This window comes from Rattus norvegicus, chromosome 20 (assembly GCF_021556685.1).
Source record: "Rattus norvegicus strain SHRSP/BbbUtx chromosome 20, alternate assembly SHRSP_T2T, whole genome shotgun sequence".
NCBI classification, from domain to species: Eukaryota; Metazoa; Chordata; class Mammalia; order Rodentia; family Muridae; genus Rattus; species Rattus norvegicus.
Window position 1 is genome coordinate 48,740,891 of NC_141553.1, and position 20,193 is coordinate 48,761,083.

Here is a 20,193-nt window from a genome sequence, read left to right on the forward strand (position 1 = left end):
TTTAAACAGGTTACTGGGAGTTGTGACTAGAACCACAGGGGGCGGTCGCTGGGAATGTGAGCAGAGTCTGGGGCAAGAGAGATAGGCGCTCTCTGTGTGGAACTGGCGTGGCAAGGACCGGCCTTGGGAGCTAGATAGATGGCAAGATGGCCGCAGGGCCCGGAGAGTAGCTGGCGGCAACGTGGGATGGAAATTGGGAACTTAGCGAGTCATTTTTGCTGATTAAAATGAAAATACCCGGCAGATGCCAGGTGGCCCGCTGGTGCCAGCAACGGTGTGAAATGGTGAATTTTTTTTAATACCTACGGCAACAGGGGTCTCCCGTCCCCATGAGGAAACATGAAAAGAGACAGCGAAGACATCGTAAGTGATCTAAAATGTTGTCTGAGGCACCTAACAGACAGCTAAGTCTTGTCAGGACCAGCTCATTTACTCCTCAGTGGGTTATTTCTCTTTTCCTTCCCCTCTTCCTAGGTTCCTCCGGCCTGGGCACCTCCTCTACCCATCGCTGTTCAGCTACCAGGAACATTTAACCCGGAGCCTGTGAGTTCATCTGGACGGACCGAGTGCTACTTTTTCTAAAACTCGCCCCGGGTCCTTGACATGTCTAAATATCTTTGGTTCTGACGTCTACGCGGGTCGTGGTGTGACAAAGATGATTCAGTTGGAAGTGGCTGTGGGGAAGGAAGGGTTAACACTGTCACAATGCCTCTCTCCCTGCCGGAGGGAGAAGGGAGGGGGCGGCTCCTGGCAGCAGCGGTGCCAACTGAAGGGTGGCATTCGACATCAACAAACGGGGATGACAGATTGTGCTGTTTGCAGCACCCGGCTCGCACCACCTGCTGCCCTCACTGTTTCTGTCCTTTGACGGAGACGCCTTTTCTTCCCACCTCTTGCAAATATGTTTTCCAGGAGCACAAAAGAGGCCAGGACACGAGCAGTATCGTGGAAGGCTGTTCCTGCACCTGCACGTGCCTGGCTCAGCTACAGTCCTGAGACTGGAAGCCGGACAAGGGTCTCTGTGAGACCATGGCCTCATTTTAAGTGGCCTGGGCTCTCACTCCTGCCCGGAAGAGTCTCCCCCACCCCCAAATCAGACGCTGCCCAGACCAACCCATCTGAAGTATACAAAGTATCCCTTAGCTAACAAAGCAGATCCCAAAAACACTTACAGAGAGTATGCCGAGAAAGTCCCGTGTAATGCCACTCGCCTATCATCCCAGCACTTGGGATGCAGGGATCTCTGAGGATCTCTAAGTTCGAGGCCAGCCTGCTCTACGTAGTGAGTTCCAGGACAGCCAAAACTACAAGTGAGGCCTTATCTGGAAAAACAACAGAGTATGCCACAGATGACGAATTATCAGGTTCACAGGCCCACAATCTCAAAACAGAAATAGTTCCTTCAACGCACGGCTCTCCACCTCTCCATCTTTCCCAGTCCCCGAGAACAGCGCTCCACTTTCACAGTATTTTTTAAACCAACACAGTGGTGCACATTCACACCGCAATTACACAGTTTTGAAATAACAAAATGAAAAGGCTTTCAGTATCCCTGAGAAGGCAGTCTAGAATAACCAGTTCATACAGACTTTCTAATTTTGGTGGAAATAGAATTACCAGCAGTGACAGCCAACCAGAACACAGACAAGCAGCCTGACCTTCCTCCAGCGTGCCGGGCAAGTCTTTCTCCTGTCAGCATGGTGTGCCCTAAAGGACGTGCACTTTGCTTAGACATGATGGGCCCCTCAAGTTGAAAAAAAAAGTCTTTAACTATGGTAGGACTCAGAAGAGGACACTGCTATAGAGAATGGCTATGACCAGCTCCAGTGGCAGCAGCAGCAGGGTTAGCTACTACTGGGATTAAAGGCACTCACCAGGCCTCTTTGACCCTTCACCCACCTCTCAAACGGGTTGCCTTCCTTCCCTTGTGAAAGGCGCCCCTGGTGGCCTGTGTGTGCACTGCAGGAGGAGACGGAACCTCTTCCTCTTGGGAGCAGAACATTCCTCTCAGCTCAAAAGCATCCACTGCCTGTTCCCTCACCCTGAAGGAGCATCCAATTCAGCCATCTGCCCTGTGTGACTGATGGTGCCTTACCTCATAACGCTCCCCACCCACAGGCTGCCAGAGCGAGCTCATGACTCTCACCCCCTCCCCACGGCACCCTAAAATAGTTCCTGTACACGATGCTGACCACAGGCGAAGGACTGATGTCAAGCTGTCACAGAAGGAATAGACTATGTTCCACAGACTCATCATACTTAGAATTCCTCCCCCACCTAGGAAAGCCTTTAGAAAGACCTTCGAGAATTTAAAGGGGGTATAAATGAGTTGAAAATTTAACTTTCCCATGTCCTTAATCAAAAAGCCCTGTTTTAAACATTGGCTAAAAAAATGCCTGAGTTGAGTCAGGATCTCCAGTTTGCTTTATTTATCTGACTTTTCACCTTTAAATAAAACCTAACTGCAGGTTGCTGAAGCATAGATGTTTATCACCACAGACAAGCGGCAGGCTCCTGGGCAAACAATGCCTTACCTATAGGCACTGGAGAAGGGTTGATAATTGGCCTGAGAGACTCGTGTGTGTGTGTGTGTGTGTGTGTGTGTGTGTGTATGTGTGTGTGTGAATATGTGTGTGTATGTGTGTGTATGTGTTTGTATGTGTGTATGTGTGTGTTTGTGTGTGTATGTGTGTGTTTGTGTGTATGTGTGTGTGTTTATGAATGTATGTGTGTATGTGTATGTATGTGTATGTGTGTGTTTGTGTGTGTGTGTGTTTGTGTGTATGTGTGAGTATGTGTGTGTATGTATGTGTGTGTATGTGTGTGTATGTGTGTATGAGTGTGTTATGTGTGTGTGTTTGTGTGTGTATATGTGTGTGTATGTGTGTGTGTTTGTGTGTATGTGTGAGTGTGTGTGTATGTGTGTATGTGTGTGTATATGTGTGTTTGTGTTTGTGTATGTGTGTGTTTGTGTGTGTGTTTGTGTGTATGTATGTGTATTTGTGTGTGTATATGTGTGTTTGTGTGTGTGTTTGTGTGTGTGTGTCTGTGTGTGTGTGTATCAGACCAATCTGAGAGACCACAGCCTCAAAACCAAGGGTCTAAGCACACCATTCTGAAGGCAGAGATGCCCGCCCGCCCGCCCTATCGGCCGTTGTTTACTGAGCACCCACACCCCAGGCCTCTGAATGTGGCAGCCACTCAAAAACCTCAGGGCAACAGTTAGATCTTCACTGTGCTGGGTTCCTTTCTAAGCCACAGACATGAGGGCATTTGGGTTCTGTGCTGGGGGGTCGGGGGGAAGTGCCGGTTCTGCAAGGACAAAAACAGTGAGAGCTGGAAAGAATGAGCAAACTCAGGCCCACTGTGCCTGCCCGGTCAGGGGTGCAGAACCAGGGCAAGGCTGAACAAGGAGAGAGCTCAGCCAAGCTCTCTCTCGCTCTCCCAGCACCGCTGGGAATGTGCCTGCAGAGAGGCCCGGGAAGGCAGCCAAAGGGCACACTCCTGCCAGGGAGGAGGCAGAGAGCCAGTGGAAGCAAGTTGACACACAAAGACACCAGGGGAAGGGGGTGGAGGGCTCTTCCTAACCAATCCACTGCAGCTGCTAAGAGGATGTGAGGAAGGGAGGGTGGGTTATCTCTGGGCAGCTAAATGCCTGGCCCAAGGTAGAAATGTGGGGACGGGTGGGATGCTGGGCTTTCAGCCCCCATCTCCAGTCACTCCAGGTCTCTCTTCCTGCAACGGGATGTCGGTCGGAGCTGTCCAAATCACAGCGCGCGCTGCAAGCCAGGCTGGAGGGACTTTTGCATGGAACAAGGGGTGGACTTTAAAAATACAGCACAGGCGAGGGCCAGACTGGTGATTCCAGACCCTGCTTGCAAAGCTTTGCCTGTGATCCCGCACCTAGGACTTATGTTTAGAGAAGAAGAAAGGAAGAAATTTGCCCTGCCCGTAGGTGGAAAGAGCCGCAGAGGTGGTGGGACCATGGTGGCAACTGCTAGTGTAGATAAGGTTGTTCTCTGTGAACATCGTGTGACCTTTGTGAAAGACTGCCCCTTACATAAGTCTTATTTCAGGCGTTTTGTACCAGAGTTCTTGCCCGGTAGATATTTACAGAAGAAATGGGGGAAATCCCTTCATGTTCTTCCAAAATTCAAACCCACACGTATTTTGATGAGCTTCTAAATGTAGCAGCACTGACATCAGAGGCACCTCAGAAGTTAGCCCTGCTTTAGTACCACGCACTGCTCCTTCTCCCTTACAAAGCCCATCTGTTTGCACATTTGGTTTGTACCAAATGCAATTTACACCATAAAGCGGACAATATGTGCCTGCTTCTTAAACCTATCATCTAATTGGATCTTGATAGGAATTCTTACCTAACTGGAAACCGTGCCTTTGGATCAGGCTGATGGTGACTGTTTGCTGTCTCAGTTTTGTGCCCATTGAGACCCGAGCTACAGATTGTCTTAGCACTTGGGCAAGTTAATTTACATAGACATAAGTTGAGGAGTGCTTGTTGCCCCTGTCTGTTCTGAAAGCTGAGGGGAGAGCTTCTGTCGAGCTGGTTGAATGAGAGCCCCACCCCCGCCCCCAGAGAAATACCACATGCAGACTTAGCTCACTTCATCCAGGGCTGGGAGTAAGATGTGTTGTCAACAGAAATAACACAGCAACTCTCAAACATGTCTGCCGCAAACTTAGGAAGTTCAGAGGTGGGTACAGATACACATCTGTGCTCTTTCAAAGGGAAGAATCTACAGGAATTGTTTTAATGACAAAACGGTGCTTGTCTCACATAACAAATCAACACCCGGGGGCTTGTCTAGCTAACTGTGGTCTGTGAGACCTCCCCTGGGTGGGTCGTTCCGAGGGTCTCAAGGGCCCCACCTCATTCCTCCCTCGTGGGCTACTCTGATTGGTGCTGCATGCCTGCCAAGGGTGGCAGCTGGTCTCAGGACAACTTGTTTTGACAAAAGTCTGGCAGAGAAAATTGGGAGAAGAGTCTAACACAACAAAACGTAACATCTTGTTTTCCCTAAGAAACAGTCTCTGTAGCTGGGAGAGCTTTGTGGGAGAGCACTTGTTTAGTGTAACCCCCCTCCACGGGCACATGCTTGTGTGTGTGTGTGCGCGCGTACACACACACACACACACACACACACACACACACACACACACACCACACATACACAGAGAGAGACAGATAGACAGATAGATAGAGACAGAGACAGACAGATATAGACAGAGACAGGGAAAGAGACAGAGACAGAGAGACAGATAGAGACAGAGACAGACAGATATAGACAGAGACAGGGACAGAGACAGAGACAGAGCATAAACAGGTCAGAAATTGTTTGCTGCCCATGTGAAGGCAAACGAGACAGCCCCACGTTTTACTAAAGAAGCACATTTGGCCAGTCTCGCCACTTGCATCCTCCTTTGACATGCTCATCCTACATCAGGATGACCTGAGTGAGCCCCTGTGACCTCTGGAGGTTCATCTAAAAGTCACTTCGTGCATACTGAAGGATGTGTCTTAGGGAACCACCTCAACACTCTGTGCTACAGGTTCTCCAAGCTGCTGCTTGGGCAGGAGTGTCTTAGAAATGGGCTCTTGGGTCCCACCCCAGAACTCAACCAGAACCACCCAGGGTGAGGCCCAGCGACCTGCATTTCCCAAGTTTCCCAAGAGATTCATTCCAACGATAAGGCAAGCGTTGGACCCTGGGATTAAACGGAGACGCCTCTCCTGTCTATTTTTACTGTGTGGCTTTGCAAAAACGCACGAATCCACATTCCTACTGGGCCGTTCTCACATTGCAGGTGTGTAGTATTAGAAGCGCAGGCCACCTACCCCCTCTTTACCTTTCGGCACACTCGGAAAGGCATGTTCTAAATGCTAAAGTTTCTCTTAATAGCTGTGAGAGCAGTGATAGGTCGGACGCTCGCTTTGGGTACTGCCTCCTGTAGTTTGTCTTTTTTCCCCCTTTAACAAAAACAACAGCAGATGGGGAAGAGATATTTCACATCTCCCATCAGCAGTGAGCCCCGGGACAGGATTTCCCCCTCAGTGTGCTGTGGAAGTGACTGGCCGCAGCTTCCTGTGCAGCGCCCTGAGCCCTGATAAGATCGCTTTGTGTGTGCGTGGGGGACGGGGAGGGGGAGGTGTAGGTGACATCTGTCAGTATGAGGCTTGTTTCATCTTGTTTGTTTGGGGCTCACTACGTAGCCCAGGCTATCACCTAGCTCGTGATCCTCCTGCCTCAGCTTCCTCAGAGAGCTAGGGCTAGAGGTGTCTGTTTCCGATTTTCGATTCTATGGTCTTGAAAAATCACAACAGGCTCACGCTGGAAAGCCCAGCACGGAGAGTACGGGTTGGTGCCGGCCTGCTGGGTTCCATGATAGCCTAGGCTACATAGTAAGAGCACATGGCCAAGAAAGGAAGAAGAGAGGCTGATTTAACATGGCTCTGGCCAGCAAGTCAGGTTGTCCTCAGAAGTGAGGGGTGACGTGTCCCCATGTTGCTAAGAGAACATAGTGGGCTCTCAGAGCAGCTTCCGAGGATTAGAGAACTGCACGTGTGTCACAGAGAATACACTCCGGGCTCCAGTCGGGTGCGGATATGTAGACAAGGAGAGGCACACACAGACACAGACAAGAAGGCTCTGACACTAGGAACTGAACCCAGAACCTTTTGCTGTGTCTCTGATTACTCCCCCAGACCCAGACGGGTGATCCCGTCCTTCGTTTTATTCAATATTAATTTTTAGAGTTATCGTTGTTTTGCGCGTATGAGTGTTTGGACTGTGTGCATATCTGTGTTCCACTCGTGTGCCTGGTGCTGGCAGAGGCTGGAATTGGGCATCGACCCCGGGAATGGCGTTACGGATGTTTGTGGCTGCCGTGGGAGTGCTGGGCACACAGCCAGGTTCTCTGCAAGAGCGCAGTGCTCTGAGCCACTGGCCAGCTCTCCGGCCCCTCAACATGATTTTCTATATGCATGATAGTGTCAAATTTTGCTGGATCAATAAATGTGAAGTGATGAGCGGTTTAAGTACATGTTTGAGACAGCACACAATCTTGGAGGTAATGAAGACTGTTTGGAATTTTGGAGAAACCCTTTTTTTAATTTAATGCGTTCACAAATTTGGATTCTGCCAGATTAAATTTTTCTGTTTTGTTTTGTTTTGTTTTGCTGCTTTCTTTTTCAAGACAGGGTTTAGACACAGTTTCTCTTGTGTGGCCCTGGCTGTCCTGGAGCTCTAGACCAGGCTAGCATCAAACTCAGAGATCCTCCTGCCTCTGCCTCCTTGAGAAAAGACACTAGCTACCATGCCTGGCTCAGATGAACTCCTAAATGTTCCTAGTATAATAACTAATTTTAAAGAGGCCACGCCATGCAGGAGGAGTATTTGGACCGCTGTCTCACACGGAGGGAAAACTTTTGGCATTCCAGTTAACCTGCATAATTACTGTGGATGCACACATAACCCGTTGGCTTTCTCAAATGTGCAGGGGGCAGAGCAAACAGCAGTTTTTAAAGGACGATTTTTAGCCAAAAGGACAGCAAATGTCAAAGTGGGGTGTGCTGGCTAGTTTTATGTCAACTTGACACAAGCTAGAGTTCTCTGAAAGGAGGGAACCTTAGTTGAGAAAGACCTCCATAAGACCCAGCCGTGCAGAATTTTCTTAACTAGTGATTGACGGGGGAAGGCCCAGCCTATTTTGTGTGGTGCCGTCTTTGGACTTCTGATCCTGGGTTCTACAAGAAAGCAGGCTGGGGAAGGTATGGGAGCAAGTCGGTAAGCAGCACCCCTCCATGGGTGGGTTCCTGCCCACGTAGCTTTTGGTGAGGAACTCTTCTATGGGACTCTGAGTGAAATAAAGCCTTTCCTCCCCAAGTTGCTTTTGGTCATGGTGTTTTCTAAGTAGACACAGGGCGTGTGAGGGTGTGATTTTCTCAAAACTTACTATGAGCTCAAGAAGCTTTTAAGTTTTACGAATAAACCAGAAAAAGGAATGTTTACAAATGTATGTAATCAGCAGGAGACGGATATACTGTACAAAAATAATAAAACTTCAGGGCGCGATGCAGGGTTCTCCCACAGGTTTTACTGCATTTGATTTCTGGTGCTGGGGACTGAACCAGGGGATTTCACAGCAGTCGAGGGCCCCACCACTTGGCCCTGTCCATCCCAGGCTTCTTTGAAGCACTTTATTGGGATAGCGTCTCTGTCACTAAGTTGCATGTGCTCTGTGGTACAGGCAGGCCTTTAAACCTTCAGACGTCCTGCCTCAGCCTCCTACAGCTGAGTACAACAGCCTACGGTCCAGCCAGAGCCACCAGACCCCGCTTTCCAGCCTGGGTCTGTTCTCTTGCTCCTTTGCACTGTTCACAGCTTTTGACGTACGTAACAAGGACGACCGATGGTCTGTGAGAGACGTCATCTTCCCAACCACATTGCACTTTGTATCTCCTGAGAAGGAAATCTCTCGTTCAGTTATCTGGTCTTTCTTTTAAGTTTGTTATGGAGGTGTTCCTTCACAATGAAGGTCAAAACTGTGTCCCTAAATCGTGGTTTTAATCAGAACCTAGACTCATCTGGGACCCATAGGAAGAAATGAGGGTCTCCTATGCAAATCCTAACCAGGTGGGCTCTGCTGAGCTTCTGAGTGAGACAAGAGTTGGAATATGAGACCTGTGTTTCTGGCGCTCTCTGAAGGGTGACTAGGTAAACTCTTTGGAAACACACCCCTCCTCCTGGCTTGGGGTGAGGCGGGGTGGGGGGGAAGGGAGTTAGAAATAAACAAAACCTCCCTGAGCGGAGGCACTCCAGACCTAAGCCCTCACTGTTAGGGATGGACACTGAGAGACTGCAAAGCTTTCAACTATATTTCTGCCAAGCTAATCTCGCAGAGACAGTTCGCACAGCTGGGGCACGAGTAATTTTCCTCAAGCTTCCGCGGGGCTGAGTTCCACTCTGAAGATCTGTTCTAAACCTCCATATCCAGGTGAAACTCAGAGGCACAAACTTCTAAGCTCCTGCGAAGCACGTTAGGATAGGGTGTACAAGCTCTAGAAACTGGCTTTCTGTATTGGAGAAGGGGTGGGAATTTGGTGTGGGCTGTTTCCTTGGGCCTGTGCTGATCTGAGGTGATTTTAAATCTATCCTTTCCGCTCTGCCAGTTTTATGGCAACCCACCAGTATGGAAAGAAAGGAGAATACTTAATAACGTGTCCTCCTCCAAACCAGGAAGAGAGCAGTAACTATTTAAGGAAGACACTTGAATATTAGGAAAAATATATCTTATAACAGTTCACAGACTCCAGACTCATTCTCTCCATATCAAAAGTCTCCAGTGTGAGGATCAGTCACCCCACGTCAGGCCTGTGTCCCCGGGGAGCTCGCTGCAGTGGGGGAGGCGGCTGCATCAATGGTAGCATTGGGACCACCGGCAGAAGACTGTCAGGACTTACGGGGAGCTTTGGTTAATGACTTGAGGGAGTATCTGCGCTACTTAATCACTTCCTGGCAGCCTGACCTCTCCCCCGCTCTTCTCAAATAGTGGGGCTGGGAAGTATTTTTCTTACTGGGAGATCGCTCAAAATTATGACATTGCAATAGTTAAGTAGAAGACACGATAAGGAGTACTAGGAAAAACTTAAACTTCCTTTTTATATTTATTTATTTTATATGTATTAGTAGGCTCACACATACATCGCTATAAATGTGCTGATGTGTGTGGTGTGTGGTGTGTGGTGTGTGTGTGTGTGTGTGTAGTATATGATGTTTGTGTGTGGTGTATGTGATGTTTGTGTGAGCATGTGTGTGTGATGTGTGTGTGTTGTATGATGTTTGTGTGTGGTGTGTGATGTTTGTGTGAGCATGTGTGTGTGTGATGTGTGTTTGTGGTGTGTGTGTGTGTGGTGTGTGGTGTGTGTGTGTGGTGTGTGGTGTGTGTGTGTGGTGTGTGTGTGTGGTGTGTGGTGTGTGTGTGTGTTGTATGATGTTTGTGTGTGGTGTGTGATGTTTGTGTGAGCATGTGTGTGTGTGATGTGTGTTTGTGGTGTGTGTGTGTGATGTGTGTGTGTGGTGTGTGTGTGTGTGTGATGTTTGTGAGTATGTGTGTGTGATGTGTGTGTATGTATGATGTTTGTGTGTGGTGTGTGTGATGTTTGTGTGTGATGTGTGTGATGTTTGTGTGAGTATGTGTGTGTGTGATGTGTGTTTGTGGTGTATGTGTGTGTGATGTTTGTGTGTGATGTATGTGATGTTCATGAGTATGTGTGTGTGTGGTGTGTGTGTGTGTGTGTGCTTGTGCATGTGGTGTTTATCATGTTTACAAGTGTGTGCAGATGTACTTGACCAGAGGAAACATCCAGCATCTTCCCCAGTCACTCTTCAACTTAGATACTGAGACTGGCTCTCTCACTTGAGCCCAGAGGCTACCAATTCTAATTCCTTTAGTCTACGTAACCAGATTTGCCCCAGGCGTTCCTTGTCTGTGCCTCCCAGGTACTGGGACTGCAGGGGGCTACCATGCACACTGGCTTCTGTGTAGGTGCTAGAGAGTCAAATCCAGGTCTGGTGCTTATGCAACTAGCATTTTCTCTTTGAGCCATCTCCCCAGGTCCTTTCTCTTAAAAAGGAAACTTGTGGGGCTTAGACGGTAGATAAAATGCTTTCTGTGTAAGAATGAGGACCTGAGTTCAGGTCCCCAGCACCCCACAAACAGTTGCATGAGGTGACTCACTAGTCATCCCTGCACCGGACAGGTGGGGTGGTGTCCTGCTGGCAACCAGCCCGGCCAATCAGTGAGCTCTGCCTTGAAATGTAAGATGGACGGCACCCAACACTGACCTCTGACCTCCACAGGAACATGCATGGGGGCACACCTCTCACTCCCCCCAAAACACAGTCCCTCACCGCAAAGGCAAATGAAAAAAGAAATAGCCAAGATAGCAAGGTTTATCCTTGGGTCAATTCACTGTCCAAAGATTATAGTTAGATTACAAGGATAAAGTTTAGTTTGCAAAACCTAAGTTAGGCAAGCTTGACGGACAAGTGAACAGCATTGTTTAGCACCTTAAAGTAGATTAAGCAAGTTCGTGTACGTCTGACATGAGGAAGTCTCGAATTTTAAAGGATGTAGTGTATAGAAAACACAGAGCGCTCGTGTGGAGGCCTCTGTGGCCTGAATACTCAGAGGAAGACTCAAACTCGGTGCTGTGTCTGATGCTACACACTTGGGGAGCTGAGGCAGGAGGGCCTCACGGACAGGTCAGCCTGGATTACATATGGAGGTCTAGGCCAGCCTGGGCTACTCAGCAAGGCTTTGTCTGACTCTGCCCTTGGTTTCCTGTCTCTTAACTTTCACCCCATTGCTCTCCTATGTGTGCGCACACACAGATAAAGTAAAAAATGTGTAGGTCAGCTTTTAATGTGAGTTACCAGGACTTTTAGCAAGGTCTTATCTTGCTAAGGTAAGGCAATGACAGAAACTTCTCCACCACTAAAAGAACAACAATACAAAGCTAAAATAATGTAAGCCAACACATGTAGACATTTTCAACAGAATTACCTGGCTAGAAAAATTAGAGTCAGTTCCATTTAAACTGCCAAACCTGATCTGACATCAATCCCTGGGTCCCATGGGGTAGAAAGAGAGAACCAACTGATACAGTTGTCCTCTTGTCTCCACACATATGCACCCACACAGGCATCCGTGTGTGATATATATATATATATATGCAATTTTACAATGTAAACAACATTTTTTCCTTATTGAAGCTACGTTGTTTCATAAATACTTTATCCTGAGGGTGGGAGGGGTGGCTCAGCAGTTAGGAACACTGGCTGCTCTTGTAGAGGACCCGGGTTCAGTTCCCAGGACCCACATCAGGCAGCTCACAACGGTCTGTAACTCCAGGTCCAGGGGATCCCATACCTCTGGGGTCCCTGCCTGCGTGTGGTACACAGACAGACACTTAGGCACACATATATCTTACAGATAGACAAATACATACATACACACTACATACATACATACATACATACATACATACATACATAGATGATAGTAGACAGATAATTCTTCAAACACTTTAACTTGAAATTTCATATTCTAAAATTCAGCATGATCAAAGAATTAGTGAATTCAAAGGCTAAAAGAATCTTCAAGGTACCTCTCATGTAGACTGATCTCAAGCTTTCGCCTGCATTAAATCCCCATGGTTCTTGTTAAAGCACAGATAGACGGGCCTCTCTCTGCCCATCTGACCATAAACCCGGGGTGAAGTTCAGTAGTGGTGGTGGGCGGCTTCTACTGAAATAACCAGTGTACTTCATGCCCACCCCAGGACAACTCCCGTAGGCAATCTGTAAATCCCCAAGAAGAGCAGAAATCCTGCAGTCTACCCGCTAGGTCAGGAACCTCCCATAAGGACCTTATTTAATGGAGGCAGTTTCTGCCTCGGATTATTCTATTCAATCCTTGCAGGTATCCACTGCCTTCTGGGGCCGTCATACCACAGACGGAAGGAAGCTTCTAATAGGAACTAATATAGATGAACTCGCCCAATGTTGGCTTCTACGAGTACACCAGTGCACAGACATTGAGGACACCAAACAAAGGCATGCATGACTGACCTGGTTCTTCTGGTATTTGTTCAATAGACTTAGAAACAAGGCGTAACATCTGGAATAGCTGACCAGGGCCGCACAGCAGTCACGGTAAGAGGTTAGTTTGCTGTGGGAAATGCCAAGTGGGAGAATCAGAATAAATGCAATGTATTTTTTTAAAAAGTACATATAGTAACACTGTAAATGCAGACCATGAATTCATGAAAAGAAGTCCAGAAATACCCCCACAATTCCGAGAAAATGCAGTGAGGCTCACTATCTGTGCTAGACTCTGAGAGGACAGAGCAAGGGCATTTCTAAAGCCCCCCTCCTCGAGGGGTGGGGCTGAGGACTGAACTCAGCGGCAAACACTTGTCTAACAAGTTCGAGGATTGTGTTTGTTTCCCGGAAGGAGGCAGAACCCTGAAGATGGTACAGTACTGTCCTATTTTGCTTTCTTTGGCTGTGATAAATGCCCCAACCTTATAGCTTACAGTCCGACATGAAGGAAACCAAGGCAGGAAATAAGCAGAGGCCACGGAGGGATGCTGCCCAATAGCTTTTTGACTGTGACTTGCTCAGCTTGTTTTTGTATACAGCCCAGAACCAGTCTATATATGCAATCTCTTTATGTGTATATATGTATGTATGTATATATGTATATATGTATATATGTGTGTATATATGCATGTGTGCATGTATGTGTGTATATATGTATGTATGTATGTGCATATATATGTATGTCTGTATATATGTTGTATATATGTATGTGTATATGTGTGTATATATATGTGTGTGTGTATGTATGTGTATATATATGTGTGTGTATGTATGTATGCATGCATGCATTGTATGGAGGCAATCCCTTGATTAAGGTTCCCTCTTTCCAGATGACTGACTCTAGGTTTGTGTCAAGTTGACAAAAAACTAACCAGCATGCACATCCACATAGGATGCTCAAAACAGAAGCTCAGAGATCTCTGCGGTATCTGTTTGGATGACCACCAATCTGCCAGGACCCCATCAGAAGTGAGTATAAAAACTAGCATCAGTTAGGCAGCGTTGAGAGTGTTTCACGAGCAGTGAGCAAACCCCAAAGGCAACACTGGGAAGACCAGGACAAACAGGAACCTTTCATAAGGTACAGCCAATAGGCAAGCAGACTGTAGTTCTAATCTGACCATGTACCGGGCTGTGAGTTTCATCATGTATTCACAGCACTGATGCCCTCCAGATGACTTTCTCTGGTCACAGCAGGACATGGCTGGTGCCCAACTACAATGGCAGCACTTGGGGTCTAAGAATTACATAAGGGGCTGTTGAGCCTGGGAACTTGGAAACTAGTCAGTACAACACAGGAAGATCAAGTGCATGTGCATGTGCGTGCGTGCATGCGTGCGTGTGTGTATGTTTGGAATTGATTGTCTCCTCTACATTTAGATCCTCAGAATTGAATCAGGTTGTTAGGCTTGGTGACAAGTGGCTTTACCTACCGAGTAAACCATCTATCTAACCAGCCTTTTTTTTGAAACTGAGTTGCATGCAACACAGGCTGGTCTCAGACTCACTGCGTAGCTGAGGATAAACTTGTTCTTGCTTCTACCTTGAAAGGGCTGGGATGGGTCACACTCTCAGCCTAAAAGACATTAATGTATCTCCCACATACTATAACTTTTTAAGATATATAACTTAAATTTCAAATAACCTAGAAAATCTAAAGCCACATCTGAATGCAAGCTAAAATACTGTAAATTACAATCTGTAGGATGCAGTTAAAGGGGTATTTAGAGGAAAATGAATAGCCTTAACAAGACTGAAGGAAGACTAATTTCTTACTAAACCAGGCAGAAGCAGAACATAGCATCTTCACGGAGTAAAAGAGAGGGGTTGGTAAGGAGAAGCAGGAAGAGCAATATAGGAAACATACAATGAAATAGATCAACACATCTACTGATTCTTTGCAAAAACCTAATGATTGGGGCTGGAGAGATGGCTCAGCAGTTAAGAGCACTGACTGCCCTGGCAACAGACCCAGGCTTAGTCGCCAGCTCCCACGTGGTAACTCAGCCTGTGACTCCAGCTCCAGTAGATGAAGCAGCCTCTTCTGAGGGCACATGCATGCATGCATGCATATGGTATACATACATACATATACACACATACATACATATATACATACATACATACACATACACACATACATACATATACATACATACACATACACACATACACACATACATGCATATACATACACATACACACATACACACATACATGCATATACATACATACACATACACACATACACACATACATGCATATACATACATACACATACACACATACACACATACATATATTTATACACACATATACACACATACATTTATATACACATACATATATACACACATACACATACATACACATACATATAAACACATGCACATACATGCATACACATACATACACACATACACACATACATACATATAAACATACACACAAACATACATATAAACACATACACATACATACATATACACATATATACATACACATACATAGACACATATGTACATACACATACACACATACACACATACATATATACACATACATATATACACACATACGCACATGTATACACATACATGCACACATACACACACATACACATACATACATATACACATATATACATACACACACATACACACATATGTACATACACATACATACATACACATACATACACACATACAAGCACTTATAAGTATTCATAAAATAAATAAAAAAAAACAAGAAAAGACTGTCGAAGCTTTGGCAAGATTGATCAAGGAAATTTAAAAAGTTATTAAAAATCAAAGCAAACACAAAAAGCAATTTTAATAACAAAGAAGGCCATATAACAGGAAAACTACTATAGGGCTCTGGAGACAAAGTGCCTGGCTTGAGCAGCAGCTCTGTGACCTACTGATTGTGTGATGTTGGGAAAATGAGTGCATTTCCCCTGTGCCTCAGTTTCCCCCTGTGTCAGATGAAGATGACGGTGAAGGTACCCATTTGGTGAGTTCCTGGGAAGTACCTAGATGACTGCCCAGCACACTATAAATACAGGACGAGTATTTGCCAATAAGTAAAATAAATAAAACTTATCGTTAGAGACAAAGCTGAGTCAATCAACATGTTGATAGAAGTACCAGAAGGGAACCTAGGGCCTCTCACACGGTAGGCAAGCGCTCTATCGAGGCGTTACCGCCATGCCAGTGGTTTGGTTTTGGAAACAGGGTTTTACTATGTACTCTAAGCAGGACTCAAACTACTGATCTTTCTACCCCTGAAAAGTTGGGCGGAACCATTTAATGTTGTGTGACAGCATTAGGGGGAGAAATGAAATTCTCATAAGAATCAAACTGTCTGAAGCTGAACCAAGTGGGAACCCAGACAGCATATACAGCCATTAAACAAATGAGTCAGCTAGCCACGGTGGCCGCTACTCAGTGGGCAGAGGAAGGACACAGTAACTTGAGCTGAGCAGTCTGGGATCAGCCTTGGCAATCCAATGGGACGCTAACTCCGGGGTGGGGTGGGGGAGACAGAGGGAGAGAAGGGATGGTTATCAGGCCACTATCCACACACTCATTTTACGATGAAGCTTGAAACTGAAAACACAAAAACAGTATGACAAAGGAAAAGGCTAGGTCGATCTGAAACAATGTGTTAACGAGGTTCAATGATGCAAAATAGCTTCCCACAAGAACTCCCAGCTCTCAGGAGGCCGAGGGAGATAAATAGGTCTCTGTGAGTTGGAGGCCAGCACGATCTAGGCTTTGAGATCTTGTTTCCAAAGGGTGGGGAGGGGAGCCCATAATAATTATTTTCAGCTGGTGAAACCATGCGCTAATCTTTAAAGTTGGAAGAAGATAGCTAGAGCTCGCCAGCTATCTACTAAGAATCCTAGGCAATGTGAGAAAGAAAGGACAGGAGCTAGTTATGGTGACTCAGACAACACTTGGGAGCCGGAGGCAGGACTGTCAGGAGTTCAAGGCCAGCCTAGACTACAGGGGTGAGACTACCGCAACATACTAAATTAAAACTAATTAAATTTAAATTCTTAAAAGAGGCAGGGGAGGGGGAGAACTGCAATATTTTTGACAGAAACAAAGTAATTCTCATTTGCGGACAACTTGTGGAGACAGTATAAGAGAATCTATAGTCAGACAGACATAATGCTCACCACGTTCCCGAATATAAAATTAATAGATGAATATTGGTTGTATTTATGGTCATCAGTATAGCCTATGAGGAAGTAACTTATTTTCCATAAACCTGAGAATAAATCCTGAAAGGATGTGAAATACTTATGGAGATATCTATAAAATTGCATTGAAGGACCTTATTTTTTTTTAAAAGCTGGGCGAGGTGGCATATACTGTTAGCACTTAGGAGGCTAAGACAATGGGCCTGGACTTTGGACTACAAAGTCAGACCAGAGGGGGGTGGGGAGGGGGAGGGGAGGGAAAAGGGAGGGAGAGGGGGAGAGGGAGAGTTTATCAGCACCTGGCTCCTTTCAAACAACCTAGATCAAGAGACTAAAAGTGCAAAGGTGATTAGTGAAATGTGAGTCCAAGTTCCAACAAGGGACACAAGCGTCAAGAGTGTAATGCTGGAACTGAGCCACCGAGGAGGTCAGTTCGTGCAGTGGCTCTGCCTCCTGGCTGACAGCATGGCAGTCTGTGGATCTCTAGGTGTCAGCACAGCTCACGTGGAGGAGTGAGTTTACATCAAAAGGGGTACTGGTCACTGTTCCTGCTCCCCAACCCTTTCCTGCCTGGGCCTGGGAACCAGAGAGCCCGGCTACAGGTAGGAACCGTGAAAATCCCCTCATCCTTCGAAAGCGTAAAAAGAGAGCCCACTTCTGCCACATGGCCCTTATTCCTCTCTTCAGAGCCCCACCATGCCGTCTGTCTGTCTTTCGATGGCATTAATGTCACCCAATTGAACTCCATACTCCAACAACCCACTTCAGTGGCCCTCCTGAGCCCCCATCGGAAATCTTTCCGAAATAACTGTGACAGACTAACTGACACCAGGCTTGAATCAGCTATCTTCTTTTCGAATTAAAGCACCTCAGTAGTATTTCCAGCACGGCAGTTTGATAAGTTTTCTGGTGCACGGATCTCTGTCGCCAAGGGGTGACTAAGTAAAATAATGAACGCATTGGGCTAGTTCACAGCCCTCCCAAGTGCCAAGGGACTGACCATTAGAGTGACATCAGACTCACACAAGAAATCGGCTTGAATTGGGGCTTTTAAACTGCATTCAAGACGTTGTCTGTAGGTGAACTTTTAAAAGGGAAAATGTCCTGTCCAGCCATATGCAAATACTAGAGAGAACTCAGAATATACGCCAGCATTTGCTCTAGCTTGCTCCTCTTTGGTGTGAAAATAAAATTGACTAGGAACAACACGTGGTGGGAAAGGGTTTGTTTGGCTTACGTTTCTGGTTTCCGCATTACAGTCCCTGTCACTGAGGGAAGGGCGGGAAGGAAGGGAAGTCAGGTCAGACACTCAGAGAGGAACCTGGAGGCAGGAACTGAAGCAGACCATGAACCTTTAGCACATAGCTGGCTCAGTCCACCCCTGCCCAGGATAGTGGGCGGGGCCATATATTAATCAAGGAAACGCCCCGCAGACACGCCCACAGACACGCCCACAGACACGCCCACAGGTCGATCTGATCTGATGGAGGAGGCAGATCCTCCACTTTGCACCTAGATTACGAAAACTAACAACTACACGTTTTTGTTTTTGTTTTTTCTTTTTTTTTCTTTTCTTTTTCTTTTTTTTTCCGGATCTGGGGACCGAACCCAGGGCCTTGCGCTTCCTAGGCAAGCGCTCTACCACTGAGCTAAATCCCCAACCCCACAACTACACGTTTTAAGTGAGGTATTTTCTTAGTCTACCTACCTAAAGACTCTGGCGATGTTGGTACAGATGTCCTTGTCGTTCATGTGCTGTCCCATCACTGTGCAGAGACAGGGAAAGGCCCCGATGTTCAGGAGTTTGCTCCTTGTCAGTGGTGAATCGACCAAGTTTCTCAAGGTAGCAGTTGTCTAGGAGAACGTGTGTGCGTGTCATTTTCTTAAAGCTTAAAATAAGGCAGCCTGGCTGGGTGACCCACGCCTCCCCCCACCTATACTCCCCACCGCAGGGAAAGGAGAAGGGGGAGGGCTCTGTGCCCAGAAGCTCAAGGCAGGAACAAAAAAAGCTAAATCAAATGGAAAACGTGGAGGCTGCTGGGTGTAGTGGCATATGCCTGCAATCCCAGCGTAAGGAGTCGAGATGAAACAGTTATGAGTTCGAGGCCAGCCTGAGCTACAAAGGGATTGTCTCAAATGGACCAATACAAAGAGATGGAGATGGAATATTAGCATTTTTAGGTAAATAATTTACCAAACCCTCAGAGTTAGAGAAATCCTCATCTTTGACTGAGCCTGTCATAAACACAGAGTACAGCACATGAGAACCTTCGCACTCCAAATTATTTTTTCAGATTTTATAATTTTATTAAGAAAGAGATTGTGTGCATGTGTGTGTGTGTGTGTGTGTGTGTGTGTGTGTGTGTGTGTGTGTGTGTGTGGTGGGGCTGGGGATGCCCAAATGGGTGACTTTAACTGCTGGTCCTCCTGCCTCTACCTCCCCAAGCTAGGAGGACAGGCATGCATCCCTGCACACGACTCTGCACTCTTAAACTCCTCTAAGTAGTATGGAATAATGAGGAAGCCAGTAGTTACGTAAAACTTTTAGTCTCATTTCATTCAAAGAGGGAGATGCTAAGGTCTTACAAGCTTGTCCTATTTTGTTAAAAGTTTTTTCAAGAAAGCTTTCTACTTTGGGCTTTGGTCTAAGGATCAAGAAGAGTATAACTTGTAACAGTAAATTTGTAACAGTGGCTTTGTTGTCTAGTAATTTTGTTTTGTTTGCTTGTCTTTTTGAAACAGGGCTTCTCTGTGTAGCCCTGGCTGTCCTGAAACTCCTCTGTAGACCAGGCTGACCTCATACTCATAGGGATCTGCCTGCCTCTCCCTTCCCAGTGTTGGAAGTAAAGGTGTGTGCCACCACTACCCTGCTGTTGTCTAGTGATTTTCATTTTCATTGTGATCTTTCCCCAGGGGATTCATGGCAAGGTGCTGGTGATGAGTCACCCAGGCCCCCAATTAGAGCCTGGCTTGGATTCTTACCCTCCCACAGTACATTTTCCTCATGGTAGGGTGATACTAACTGGTTATCTTATCATTGTGAGATATGAGGCAAGGTGAGCTGAGGCAAGGTGAGCTGAGGTGAGGTGAGCTAAGGTGAGCTGAGGTGAGGTGAGCTAAGGTGAGCTGGGGTGAGGTGAGGGGAACTGAGGGGAGCTGAGGGGAGCTGAGGTGAGGGGAGCTGAGAGGAGGGGAGCTGAGGGGAGCTGAGGTGAGGGGAACTGAGGGGAGCTGAGGGGAGGGGAGCTGAGCTTAGGTGAGATGAGGTGAGCTGAGGGGAGGGGAGGGGAGCTGAGGGGA

The 20,193-nt window shown here is 46.7% G+C and overlaps 1 protein-coding gene across 2 annotated transcripts in view; it reads right to left on the bottom strand.

The window, feature by feature from the left end:
* The window catches only part of Armc2 (armadillo repeat containing 2), a 107,784-nt gene that overhangs the window by 21,524 nt on the left and 66,067 nt on the right, over nucleotides 1-20,193 (bottom strand). For both annotated transcript variants that reach the window (NM_001432282.1, NM_001432283.1), the window contains exons 11-12: nucleotides 18,602-18,747; nucleotides 12,654-12,753 (exon numbers count right to left, since the gene is read on the bottom strand). In NM_001432282.1, the coding sequence (NP_001419211.1) occupies nucleotides 12,654-12,753; nucleotides 18,602-18,747 (246 nt within the window). The remainder of the gene's footprint in view (nucleotides 1-12,653; nucleotides 12,754-18,601; nucleotides 18,748-20,193) is intronic.